Genomic DNA, 13,589 nt, shown 5'->3' with positions numbered 1-13,589 from the left:
CTGGGAATGTCACAGGCACTTGGCCCCAGTGTCCATCTGAAGGATTCAGGTGTTCCACAAGACAAACTGCCCATCTAGTCTCTGGCCCCACCTCAAAAACCTGCCTTGGTCTGTGCCCTCAGGTTCTGGCAGCTCAGTTTCTACCAGCAACCATGTGTTTTGTTGTATGTTCTCTGCCCAAACCCTGCTCCCAGCCAGTCTACATTTCTATATATTGCCCAAGCATCTACGTGTTACCTCTGTGCTCTTTACTGAGTGCAGTCTGTAAGATGGGTGTAAGCATCATCCAGCTAACAGTGACCCATACCTTAAGGCAAACCTCACAGAACTCTCTTGACATCAACAGCAAGAGTACAGGAAGCACAGAGACAGTTGGTTAGTAAGTCAGCTGCCATCTCTGCTTCCGTCCTCTTGGGTCTAAGCTCTGGTGACTAGTGTGGCAATAGGAAGAAGGCCCTTTTGCTCCCAGGCCCCTGCACTGGACATTTAAGCAAGTGGTGAAGCTATCTATTCCTGGCTAAGTAAGCCAAAGCAGAAATAGGAAGCTTGTAAGACAGACCTGGTGTCCCGCTGCAGGCCTGCAGCTGTCAGAGCAGCTCAGCAATTCCAGCAGCCAGGGCTGCTCTGTGGGAATCACCAGCCATGTGTGCTGGCTTTAGGTGGCACTGTGGGAAGTCATTGCAAAGGCTCCCAAGTTTGCAACTAAAACAAGGAAGGAGGGTTTTCAGGAGATGAGAGAAAAGAGGAGCTGAGCTGAACAGGGCATCTCTCTTAAGCAGACACTGTGCTGTGAGCTGTGTAGACATGGGGTTTTATCATCATGGGCATCTGAAGATTGGGAAGCAGCTAAGAACATCTTTTCTCCTAACCCAGCATTTTTAAGCTCCTAATATTATTTCACATTTAAAGGTGACAGCAATATCTTTAATGTTCTTCTATTGGATTAATAATGTTTAATGTTCAGAGCAATAAAGTGGAATGCCTTTATATCACTCATGGAAAACCCAAGTTTAAGAAAAAAGAGACCACACGCACACAGATGTCGAGAGTCATAAACTCCAAAATAGGGCGCCTGGGCTTGTAGACAGTCGGGTGTCCTGGTGGTGGCGTGAGGAAGGAGGGAGTCCCGCTCATGGCAGTGAGTGTGCAGAGCTCTTGCCCACTCTCTCACCATCCGTCTCCACCCAGCAGCAGAATATGACAATGTTAGCATTTTTCATTCCCCTGACGTTACCCATTAATAAAGCAATGATCCAAAAGGGGCTTTGCTGAGTCGGTTCTTTATGCGCCCATCACTCACAACGAGATAATTTCACACAGGATCGTTTTAAAATTAAATGACGATAAAAACGCTCTGCTGTTCTGTGTTCACCAGTTCATGGAAGTCTATCAAGTCATTAATGTGTCATGACAAACTGCTCGATGGATACAAGAGTAATTAATTATTTGAATAAATAACAAGTTGAACTTAGGGCTTTGAACCACAGTGGCACCAAGCAGCCCGTTAAGGGTGTCTGGGGAGTCTCTTCAGGGCACCGGTGTGAAGAGTTAAAATGTGGGCCAGGGGGTTGGGAGTGAAGAAAACCCTGTGTTTCATAAACACAGGGTAAGATCTTATGGGGAGAAAGGCACAGTGACATGTCCCCTTGCCCACCTGCAGTTCAGCGTCAAAAGTTCCTTGGCAGCGGCCGTTTCAAGATACCACTTGATCAGCGATGACTTCAGAGAACAATTAGACAGATTTTCATAATCACCATTAATCTCTGCATATTTTCAGGATAATTACAGCAATTATTATTTAGATTTCTCTTTATATGCCCATTGTAGAAAGGAACAAGTGCTTATTATCCTGGAGACTTCAAAGAACCTTGGGTGAAAATTCTTTGTCATCTCTGTGCTCATTATTTCAATTCGTGTTGCCTGTGAAAGTTCATCAGTTCTAGAAATTAGAGTAATTCCACAGGCACTGTTATCAAACCTCAAGGCTGAGGTTCCGCTGTTGGAGTGGTTAGCTGAATTGTTTGCCAGGGGTGGGGGAGGTGTCCGGGGGCAGATGATCATGAATTGCTGTCAGGTGACAGGGAATATGTGCGACAGGTACGGTCAGAAACAGGAGGTGGCCTCACACCTAGTTTCTCTGCAAGATCTACAAAGTGAACCAGTATTTAAAGTGTGTGTGTGTGTGTGTGTGTGTGTGTGTGTGTGTGTGTGTGTGTGTGGTACCCACATGCCCTCTAATGGTTAATGTTAAACCTGAGTGGCTCATGGCTTTGTACTTCACAGACAGTGACTTGATAGAAACCAGCACACCCCATGATGTTTTCAGATCACAGTGGATGCCACTTCTGCCGTTGGTTCAGTCTCAAGTTGCTTTCATCCTCTGTCACTGAATCCTAGAGAGCTTACCTGCTAAAATGCCATGTGGGGAGAGTGGCTGTGGCTTACTGCACCATTTTCACTGGGACACATGCCTCTGTGTGGGTGAGGTGCACCTTGACTGGCACATCGTCCTGGCCATGGTTAATGTTCAGGTCTCCATCCTTCCATACTCTTGACATAGGGATGGTCAGCATGGGGGTAGCAAGGGTAGACCTGACTCCAGTCATCAGAGAGAAAGATCTTGGTGTTAGGGTGTTACCTTTGGGGTCTGTGTTTGGGTTTGGGGAGGTATTTGGTAGTTTGGGTTTTTTGTTTTGTTTTGTTTTGTTGGGGTTCTTTTTGTTTTAGTTTGTTTGTTTGTTTGTTTGGGATGTGTGTTGTTTGACCTATGGGTAGGTAGTCTCTTCAATTTTAAATGAAATTTGGAGACACATCTGTCATAGAGACATTGGTGGAGCTGGGATGAGAGGGACATTGAGATGCTTCTTCAGTCCAGAAAGCTCCTGGGCTTCATCCTTGTGAGATGAGTCTCAGCCAACATTTCGGATGTTCCTGTTACACATTCTCCTGAATCCTTGCATCTCACCTGGCATAACCAGCCCATGTGCAGAGGCACTGAGCAACATAAAGATGTCAAAGCATCTGAGAAATCTATGTGACTTTTCTCCTCAAAGATGCAGTCCTCTGTCATTTTCTTGTCTTATTACCTCCCCTAAGACTTAGGGCTTGAGCTAGCCAACAGTTACAATCACTCAGGGTTCTGTGGGTCAACAGGTCGTGAATGGGACCATCTACATATATGGCAGGGTACACTCCCAGGTGACAAACTGGTGTCAGATACACATTGAAACACCATTAGCCAAAGCAAGTCACATTGCCAAGCCCTGATGGAGGAGAGGAAAAGCAGGTTACACTTTGTGGTGGCATCCATGTCAGAAGTGCTTTGCAGAGGGGTGTGTGCCGGGTTAGGCTCATGTGGCATTTTTGTTCAGCTTCCATTGGCATTGGTGCATGTTGTGCATATCAGCAGGGATAACACCAAAGTCACTCTGTCTTCTTCCTCAGGGTAGGTATCGGGGAAGTCCATGAGCTGCCACGAGTAAGCACTGGGGTTAGCACAGATTCCCTGACTAGATGTTTGCTGGGTTTTCACTGTGAGTCACTGCTGTCCTTACCATAATGGCGTGAGGTCAGGGGAGGGGGGAATGCTTCTGGATACTGAGAATAGCCTGCCCCTCAGCACGCCAGCTTTTACTCACTAGACTTTGTCACTATCCTTCCTTCAGGATTTGTAGGTTGGCATTTGATGAGAGGGAGGGGCTTTCTCTCAGCCTGTATGTGTGTGTTTAGTTTATATCTGTATGAACCAGTGTGTTCTCATTTGTTAACCTTTTCCTTCCTGAGACAGGGCCTAGCTATGTAGCTCAGGCAGGTTTTGAACGTTCAATCCTCCTGCCTCAGCCTCCTAAATTTGGTATCACAAGCATGTACCACCACATCTGTTTCAATCCTCATTTTCTTAGATGCTCAGATTGTCCTAAGTTAACCAATGTCCATGTTTCTGTGGTCCTGTGGCCACCAAGCTTGTCTCCAGTGACAATGAAGTGGCTGTATGGGAATGGCCTCATTTAATACTATACCCCTCCCTGAGGACTCATTCATTCTTCAAGAACAGGCCTTCCCCGGGTCCCGATTCGGCCTTACTTGCTGCACAGCCACACCCCCATACTTCATCTCCTGCTCGCAGTCTTCAGAGGTTCTGCCTTGGAACAGCAGGTGTGAGCACTGACCACAGAGGCCCCTGTTAATCCTGTGGATGTGATCCTGAGACAACTGTCTTCACCTTAAGCAAAGTGCAAGGGGTCTAGGAGCAAAGCCATTACAAGGTTACAAAGGCTTTCCTCGGAGGAGAGCAACTGTTCTAGCTGGATTTCTAGTCCCCTGCCCCTCCTGCTCTCAGAGATCTCCAAGAACCTCCATCACCTGACCAGGTATCCGCATTAGAGAAGGGGCTGCTCTGAGCAGGGGTGGAGGCCTCCTTCCTCTCTTGGTCCTAGGGATGTGGGGAGGAGGAGTCAGCCCTCAAATGAAGTGATAGTGCCAGGCATTTTGTGTAGAGATGGGGTCTGGAGATGATTATGTGAGAGAGAGATCCAGATTGCCTGTGTCCAACAGAACCTGGAAGATGTCCATTAGTGGGAAACACCCGTGGTTTATTAGCCTCTGACTTCTTCTCTACAGAAGTTCTGTGTTTTGTTTCTGCCTGTGGTGTTGGGAGTGGAACCCAGGGTCTTGCAGTAGTTAAGCACAGCCTCCATCGCTGAGCTGTGCTCCCTGCCTTTTAGGACTCTTTTCCAGGGGACATCAAAAAGCTGGACTTGCCATGGGGTGGGAGTCTTGGTTTTCTTGAAAGAAAGAATTCAGTCAAGACACAGATATTTTAAACAGAAGTTCATTTAGCAGAGCAAAACCAGCATTCAAAGAGAGATGGTGTGGGCTGCCTCCAAGGTGGGATGTAGCCTAGTGCATTCTGTAATGTGGATTTTAAAGTTTTAAGAGAATTTTTTTATACTTTTGTTTTTTCAAAACACAGTTTCTCTGTAGCTTTGGAGCCTGTATTGGCTCATTCTGTAGCCCAGCTGGCCTCAAACTCAGAGATCTGCCTGCCTCTGCCTCCCAAGTGCTGGGATTAAAGGTGTGCACTACCACCACCCAGCTAGCTTCAGGAATATTTATGAGGTGACACATTCATGAGATGAAGTGACTTTTTTTCCCCTCTCAACTCATGAAGGGCCAGATTTCCCTTTCATGGTATTTCTTCCCATGAACTTCTAGAAAAGCCCATGGGACTAGATTTGAAATCAAAACCACAATGCAAATGGTATTTCAATGGTACTAGGTCTCCTGAAGATATGGACCCTTCATTAGTTCACGTGGGGGATGTAGCACAAGCCTAGCTACAGAGATAGTTAACCACCAGACTGCACCAGGACCTTGTTTCATTTCTGGATCAAGGTTCACTTGTAACTGCAGAAAGAGCAGATGCCAGGGAGGGCACTGTTGGGTACCCTGTGCGCCATACCATAGTACAGTGCAGATATTGCATCCATGCCTCTGGGGGCCTTTGCCTGGGACTCATGGGTAAGATGGTTTAATATGGATGCCTAGAGTTTGCGAAGGGCCTTTTCCTGTGTGTGCCAATGATAACATCCCTAACCAGCTGAGAAGCTTGTTTGTACATGGGCTTTGTGTTTTTATCTTATTGCAACAGGAGTAGCCCAGATATTATCATTTTTACAGTTGAAAGAAAGACTCGGGTAGGAAGTTGTGCTCTGAACTCAATCCCCAAAGAAACAGTCTATGCTTTGTATATGAAAACCATGCATCAAGTGGCTGCCGTAGGACTACCATGCTCAGCTCACTCATGTTTGCTGTCTCCGAGTCCCCAGCATAATTACTCCAGGGCAGAGTTACCCTGACTCGGGCTTGTGACTTACCGAAAACCACATGGCTAACAAGTTGGGTACCATTGCACATTACAGACACTGGTGCCCACATTTCTTCTTCCTCTTGAGTGTGGGGCTCAGGAGTCTCCAACAGTGACTGATAAATTGCTCCTCTTGGCTTATGAATAACAGGGCAAAGCAAATTATTTTGGGGACCTAGAAGGAAGTTGTTGGCCTTGTGTAAACTCAATTGGAATGTCACAGAGAAGACAGCTCCGGAGGCATCTACAAATATCTTCCAAAGATATCTCCTAAGTAGTCATGCAGAAAGCAGGGTGCCCCTGTGTTTTGGTTTGCAAATGAGTTTTGGGAAATGGCCTTGAGATCTTGAATTTCTGGCACTTTTCCCTTCCCAAATTGCAAAGGACTTTAGGAACACAGAGGAAAGGAGAGGGAAGGGCGGGGAACTGATCAGTTACTGCTCTGAGCCTCTAGCAGATAGGTAGATGTATAGGAGATTAAGTGCCTCCCACCATTCCATAAACGACTACCTGCCAGTAAGCCAGTTTGCCATGCCTCCTCGAGGACACCCAGGTACCATTACCTGGGCTCACCTAACACTGTGTGGCGACCATAAGCAGGTAAGAACGGGGCGCTGGGAATAGGATCATGTTTTAAAGTAAAATTTTTACAGCTCTATGACTCTTTATCACATTGAGATGAAATCTAAGTGTCCTTGCCATTCTTCTTGTGGAGATGGCAAGGAGGGATGGATTTGACTGCTCTGAGCCACTTTGGGTGAAGGCCAGGGTCTGCAACCTTCGGGAGCTGGGAGCTGGTCAGTGGGTGGTTTGTGCAGAATCTGAAGAAGCCCTGAGGCATGTGTCAAGATGGGGGATCAAAGGCAAGCTCTAGGGATTGCTTTGAAAAGTAAAATGATAGTTTCCACACAAAGGGAGGAGGCAGGAGCTATAGTGGGGGGCCCATTTGCCAGGCAGACTTCCTACAGGTTCATAGAGCAATCTGTGGGAGCAGAAATCCAATCTGATGCCCAACCAAATACAGCATGCAAATTGGCTGCTTCCCTGAGAGCAGCAAAGACAGGGTCTGGGTCAGCTGAAGAAGATGAAACAAAGCTTTCCGCGGGGGTGGGCCACGCAGCAGATTACAGCATTATTTGTTTAAACCTTGGGATCTGTAAGCATGCACAGTCCTCTTGACTTGTGCTGCCTGGCTGTAAAAAGAACAGTTGAGCGAGCTCATTGTTTGGGGCCTTCTTTCTTTAATGTATTTTACAAACACTCTCGGTGACAGGCCTGACATGCAGATTTCTATGTACTCGCTCTTCAGTCTGGGATTACAGCATTAATAACACAGTTCCGCGCTTCGTGCCATTTTTAAGCATGATCGTTATGATAAAGGGCATATACTTAATTACAGGCCTGCTTAATTACAGCTCTGTTGACGCTCGTTTGTTTAGGAGAATGCTAATTGCGCTACGGAGCCTGCGGCACATCCTCACTTTCCCTCACTTTCATCTGCTCCTTGTTGCTTCAGTCCATGGATCAGCATTTGTTAAAACTGCCTCCCATGTTTTGTTTTGTTTTTCTCTAAGTAAAGTGAAGAAGGTAGAGGCCTGACACTGAAGGGACACAGCTTCTAGTCAGATATTGGGAGCCCCCATCCCCCCACCCACCCCCGTGCCAGGGTGCTCTCCCCACAGCAGGGCCCTGACTGCTGTTGCCAAATGTGTCTGTTGAGTCTACTCCTGAGCTACTGTAACGTGAGGCCCATTTTACAGACTGGCTCAAAGGTGTGGTGGCACCCGGCATGGACACAGCCAGCAGCCCTCCTTCCACCACAGGCCAGGGTGAGCTTGAGCCCTAGCTCTGTCACAGCCTGAACTTGTGGGTGCTTGACTTCCCTAAAGAGGAAGTTCCCTGCAGAGAGGTTCCACCTTGTACAAGGGAAGGGACAAGGGTCCTTCCTTCCTTCCTTCCTTCCTTCCTTCTCCTCTCTCTCCCTCCCTCCCTCCTTCTCTTCCTCCCTCCCTCCCTCCCTTCTTTCTTCCCTTTTGTTCTCTTCCACAGAAGTGACCTTGGAAGGACCATGAGCCTTCCATCTTTCTTCCCATTTCCATCCAAGCTTGGAGGAACTTTTTATTAATGTCACCCTGGGAACCCTACCTGGAGAAAGGACCGATACCTGGTGTCATTCCTGATTCTGCGACACGGACATGCACGCAGTTTGATGGGATCAGGGAGTAGCCGTGCCCTATGTCTTGCTGGTTGGCAGGGCACAGTGACCCTGTGAACCACTTCCTCCAGAGGCCCTGAGTAGGGTCAGTGAGAGGCTGGCATCTAGGGCAGAAATCCATGCCTTCACTCTAGAATAGTCCCTGGCTGGAGAAGGAGGGAGGAAGGAAGGGAACAGAGCTCCCTGTGAGGGGGGGACAGAAATGATTTATGAGCAATCTTGGGGGATCACATGAAAAATGTTTGCCATCATTTTTTAAGGATTATGTTTGTCAACAAATTTTCAAATATAGAAGGCCATCCAGATAAGGCTCCTAAGAATGGATGCTGTTGAATCAGAAGGGGCCTTCCCTCCTACAGCCAAACTTTAACACACACACCCTGCCCAGGCCCCAGCCAGTATCAATGGATCTGCCTGTTTGCTTTGTGCAGTGTATCTTCCAAGGGGAAAATGGGCAACTCCCTCCATTGGTCCAGCCATCCCTTCTCCCTGTGGCTGTGGCTTTCTGGCAGATAGGAGCTTATGCCCACCTCGAACCTTCTCTTATCCAGATACAAGCCCTACCCTGACTGCTCCCCATGTCAAATGCAGTACTGGGTTGCTGGGCAGAGTCCCACCTCCCTGGGGCAGCAGAACTAAGTCTGCCTCTGCATTTCCATCTAGAGTTAGCTTAGGGTCCCACAATGACCCCCTCTCTTCAAGGTTCTCAGGATGATCATAGGAGAATATCATACAAGCTCAGAACAGACAAAGCGGCACTTGGATCCTGTGGGCATGCTGTGGCCCTATGACCTTGCCATGTTCAGTAATCAAATCATATTGATGTGTGTCCAGCCATCATCCAAGCCATGTCCCCTTTTGTTACTGTGCATGTCTTCCATTCATCCTGTACAGCTGGACCTAAACTCTAAGGTGTTACATTGACCCTGATAAATTCCATGCTCTGATATATCCCAGATGTCAACGTCTGGGCCCTTCATCAGATTTCACTGTTAGCCAATTAACAATCATTCCTACTAGGTCCCTATCGGCCACATTTCCCTTAAACATCCCATGTTTCTCCTTACATAACCGGTGAGGCCAGACCCCCTCCAGAGCAGGTGGTTAATCTGCCTCTCCAGTGCTAGGCTGCGTCACATGGAAGGGGGATGTGGATGCTGCCACTGTGGAAGACAGATGACAATTTTGTGGTGTCATTTCCCTCTTTCTACCTTTCTGTGATTCTGCGACTCAAACTCAAGTTGTCAGATTTGTTCAATAAGCAAAAGCACCTTTACCCGCCATCTCACCAGCCCCTACTATGTGGTGTGTGAATGTTTGCCTGCGTGCCTGTCTGTGTACCATGTACAGTGCTCATGGAGGCCAGAAGAGGGTGTTGGATCCTCTGGAACTGGAGTTACAGCTGCCATGTGGGTGCTGGGAATGAAACCCAGTGTCCTCAGCAAGATTTTAAGCACTGAGCCATCTCTCCAATGCCTTGCCCCCAACCACACACACACTTCTTTAAATGCCATTTGGTCAGTAAGTATGGCCTGGAGGTTCTGTGTGCTGGCCATTCATTCCTCTTAAGCTTTGCCCTCTGGTTCTACCATGTGGACTAAGATCTGTTCTCTAAATAAGAGGAACGTCTGACTGCCCAGCCTCCTCTTGTGAGTGAGACCTCTTTACCAAAGCGACCTCAGTCACTTTACCAAATGGCTTCTTGCAGTCAGGGCTGGGCATAAGGGGCTTCCCTCTCTGCTGCCAGTGCAGGCAGGAGTGTATCTGCCACTACTGTCCTGTGGCCACCGCCATCATGCACCCTCATGTTTCTCACAGTGTGGAACACTCCCGGCTGTCTAGGCCCCAGAGCTCCCATGAGGCTCCAGGTGAGGGCTTCACTGTAGAAGTGGGTATGGAGAAGCTTCAGTAGCCCCTGTGTGCTGGTGGGAGCGGCGCTGTGCACACACCTGTGTCCATGTGTAGGAAGATATGATCAATATCTGTGTCCAAGCATCATAAGTCAGGGCTTCCTGGGCACTGCCTCCTGCCTGTGTGACCTCTGGAGCCTCGGTTTCATCATCTCAAAATGATCAGAAGTAATGAGAGGGCCCTGGGCCCAGCAAGCCTTTGACATCAAAGCACACAAGAGCCATGTGGGACTTAAAGCTCACGTTGGGTGGTCAGTGGCAGAAGCCAGTGTGGCCTTTCTGAAACTGGACTCCTTCACTCCCTGACAAGCTTGTGGCTTTCCAAGGATCCTTCAGTCATGGTCCTGTGTCTGCTGTGATAGGTTTCCACATGGTGTTAGGGTATTTGCGTGCCGGGACTTTTTCCATCCTTCATGCTAGTATCACATCATGCCAGCACTCAGCCTCTTCTCTTCTAGGTTGTAGGGCCCAACTGCAGTGGGAGATGGTCCCTGCTACAGGTGTTTGTTGAAACTGGAAGACACGCCCGGGAGGAGGTCCTGCAGAAGGGGACTGCCCTGCTTTGTTCTCTCCCTCCCTGCAGTATTACAGACACAGCTTAACACACACTGTGTGGTACATCTTATAGATCAGACGCCAGGACTGGACTCCACCCCATCCCTCCTTTCCACTCCTGCTTCTCTTCTGCCCCAACCCTGAAAACTGGTCACAGCATTCGAATACCAAGGAAACCTTCATTTTAGGAAATGGGAGGGGGAGGGTGCCACAAGCCACCCTCTTACTACAGGCTGCAGGTCCCTACACCAAGGGTCAGATGTGTAGGCTGGATTTTACCTCAGCTCTATCCTGACTCTTTGAGACACCACCTCAGTCAGCAGCCCAATTGTTTGTCCATCGGTCACACTGTGACCCTGCATCACACACTCCTTCTCTGTGGAAAGATTGCCACCAGTTTGGCAGTGGAAATCTAGATAGGTAGATTGCAGGGAGTGTGGTACAGAAAGGAACTGAGTGTCTGGACCCTTGCATTCCCCCATTCACAGGCTGCTTATCCTACACCCTTCCCCCTCCTGTTGTATTTAAGCACACAGGGCAAGTCTTGACTCAGCCCTGAAGCCTTGACAAGTAGTCAATACCCATGAGCCTATGTTCCCCCTTCCACACATACACTGAGCCAACTCTGCCAGGTCCTGAGCAAGTTGCTGGTACACTTCACTGCAGACCCATAGCATACCCTGCAGCCATTAGCCAAGCTTCATTCATAGGATTTCAGATGCTTACCTCAAGTCTAGGCCAAAACTCAAGCATAGTCATCCTTACCACCAAACTACATGTCTTTCCATGGAGACCCTGATGGGCACTCAACACTGCCCGAGAGAGATGATGGATCAGCCTACAGAATGTACAATGGACACACTTTTGCTAGCTTCTTCCCAGAATGCACCTCTGTTCCCTCCTAGCCATTCATCACTTTCTTCCTGCTAACAGACCCTTGGTGGCTCCCATCACTTATGGCATGGGCTAGGGGTGGGAGAGGACTTCCTTACCAGCCCTGTGCTACTCCCCCCATCAACTATCCCTGCCTCACTGTCTATACTCAGAAGATCCGTGAGAGGTGTCTGCATCCCTGAGTAGGCTGTGGTCTAGGATGTGGTCCCTGGGAATGATTCCACCCTGTTCCATTCTGTAGCTCACTTGGATTGTGCAGTACCTGCCTCCAGCCAGGGACTGATTGGTCCTCTCTGTACTGACATGTTAGGTTCTTGGGCAGCAATGGTGTCTTAATGTTTGCCTATCCTTTCTTCTCTTGCAGCAATGGATGGTGTGCCTTTTATGATTTCAGAGAAGTTTTCCTGCATCCCAGAAAGTGTAAGTGTTATGCATGATCCCCTCCCCCTCTCCCTCCTGAACTTGAGTCCCTCAGTACCTGTGCTATATGAGCTGCTCTTAGCACCCTGGAACCCCCTGAGCCTGGGGAAGCCTTTCTGCCCAACTACCAAGAGCTGGGATGCACTCTGCTCATCTCTGGGCCCTTCAGCTGGGGCCTGTACCTAGCAAATGCTTGAGAAGTGGAAGAAAAGAGCAGGTAGGGGCCAAGATTCTGGAGACACTAAGCAGATGTGTTTATAGGACCATGTTTCTGCATTTGAGCCTTGTCTCACTTTGTTTCCCAAATTGAGCCTGGCCAGTCTAGCTGTTTGCTTGCTTGCTTGCTTGCTTGCTTGCTTGCTTGCTTGCTTGCTTGCGGCTCTCACTATGCCTGACTGGCGTAGAGCTAGCTCTGTATACCAAGCTGGCCTTGCACTCACAGAGATCCACTGCTTCTGCCTCTTGAGTGCTGGGTTTAAAACATGCACCACCACAACCATTGTTAATGACTTTTTTTCATATAGCGATGGCTGGCCTGGACTCACTAACATAGATCAGACTGTCATCAAATTCAGGCCCACCTGCCTCCTCTTTCCTGGTGCTGCTCTAACACGTGGCCTTAGCTTTTTTTTTTCATGGTGATGGAATTGGCTCTAGTTCCCCACCATCATTGCAGTGTTCTGTGTGTACTGCATATTCTACTGTGTCTCTGCTCAGGTTGAGCCCTGAGCCCTCTTGAATAACAGAGGAACTAGGTGAGCCCACCAAGAGCAAAGGTCAGTTCCCAGATCATGCAAATTGCCAATGCAAGAGCCCTGTACTGAGCTCTGTGCCCTCCTGAAGACATTCCTCTGCTGGTGCTTGGTCCTCTCAGCTGCGCAAGCCTGGGCCACACTGGGTCAGTAAACTTGTTTCTGGCTTTTATCCCTCCTGTAGAAGATTGCTTTGAGGCATCTCTAAACACCAAGGCCCTAGTTTGGCCCAGTGAAATACCCCTTCAGTGTTTTTCTTGGACCCAGTTTAAAACCACCCGGCTGGCGATCCGACCTACTCTGTCGTTTCCATTTTTATGAAATATAATAGGCCTCCTCTGAGCCCTTCTGGTAAGCAGCTTAATCGTGAAAAATGCTCCTGACGTGACATGGGGAGCCTGAGGAACTTCCGCAGACTCCACTTGGCTGCGTTGCCATAGAGACGCTGGCACCTCTCCCACAAGCTCCCTGGGAGAGGCAACTCTGCCCTGCTCACCAGCTCCAGTTGGGAAAGTTTAGTGGAATAGTTAGAGCCTAATGATGCAACAGCTGGACCTCTGCTGGCTCCTGGGCCAGGCGGGCAGGCAGCCCCATCCTCACACCATGAAGGCTGGCATCTTCAGCATAGCCAAACTATTTTGTGGCTACTGGTAGAGCGGCCCCAGGAGCTCAGGGCCTAATTTGGTGGCCCTATACCAAGTTTGCCCTCACAATGCGCTACTGCCAATTCAGCAAATGCTCAAGGCCACAGATGCAGGCCAAGCCCAGTGTTAAGCCCTTCCAAACACTTTTCTGTTTAATCCCCCTGCAGCCAGACCAGAAGGGCCCACCCATGCCACTTTTAACAGGTTTTAAATGTGGCTTTTAAAGTAAATATGAGAGGGCATCCAGATGCCTCAGCAAGTAAAAGGGCTTGAAGCAAAAGTCCAATCACTGGAGTTCAATCCCAGGAACCCACATTAAAAAGCCAGATACAG

The 13,589-nt window shown here is 48.6% G+C and overlaps 1 protein-coding gene across 2 annotated transcripts in view; it reads left to right on the top strand.

The window, feature by feature from the left end:
- Positions 1-13,589, top strand: part of Mvb12b (multivesicular body subunit 12B) — a 151,755-nt gene that overhangs the window by 115,374 nt on the left and 22,792 nt on the right. For both annotated transcript variants that reach the window (XM_051185249.1, XM_051185250.1), the window contains one exon: positions 11,805-11,860. In XM_051185249.1, the coding sequence (XP_051041206.1) occupies positions 11,805-11,860 (56 nt within the window). The remainder of the gene's footprint in view (positions 1-11,804; positions 11,861-13,589) is intronic.

Source organism: Phodopus roborovskii, unplaced genomic scaffold (assembly GCF_943737965.1).
Source record: "Phodopus roborovskii unplaced genomic scaffold, PHOROB, whole genome shotgun sequence".
NCBI classification, from domain to species: Eukaryota; Metazoa; Chordata; class Mammalia; order Rodentia; family Cricetidae; genus Phodopus; species Phodopus roborovskii.
Note: the sequence above shows the minus strand (reverse complement) of the source record. Positions and strands in the feature narration are given on the sequence as shown.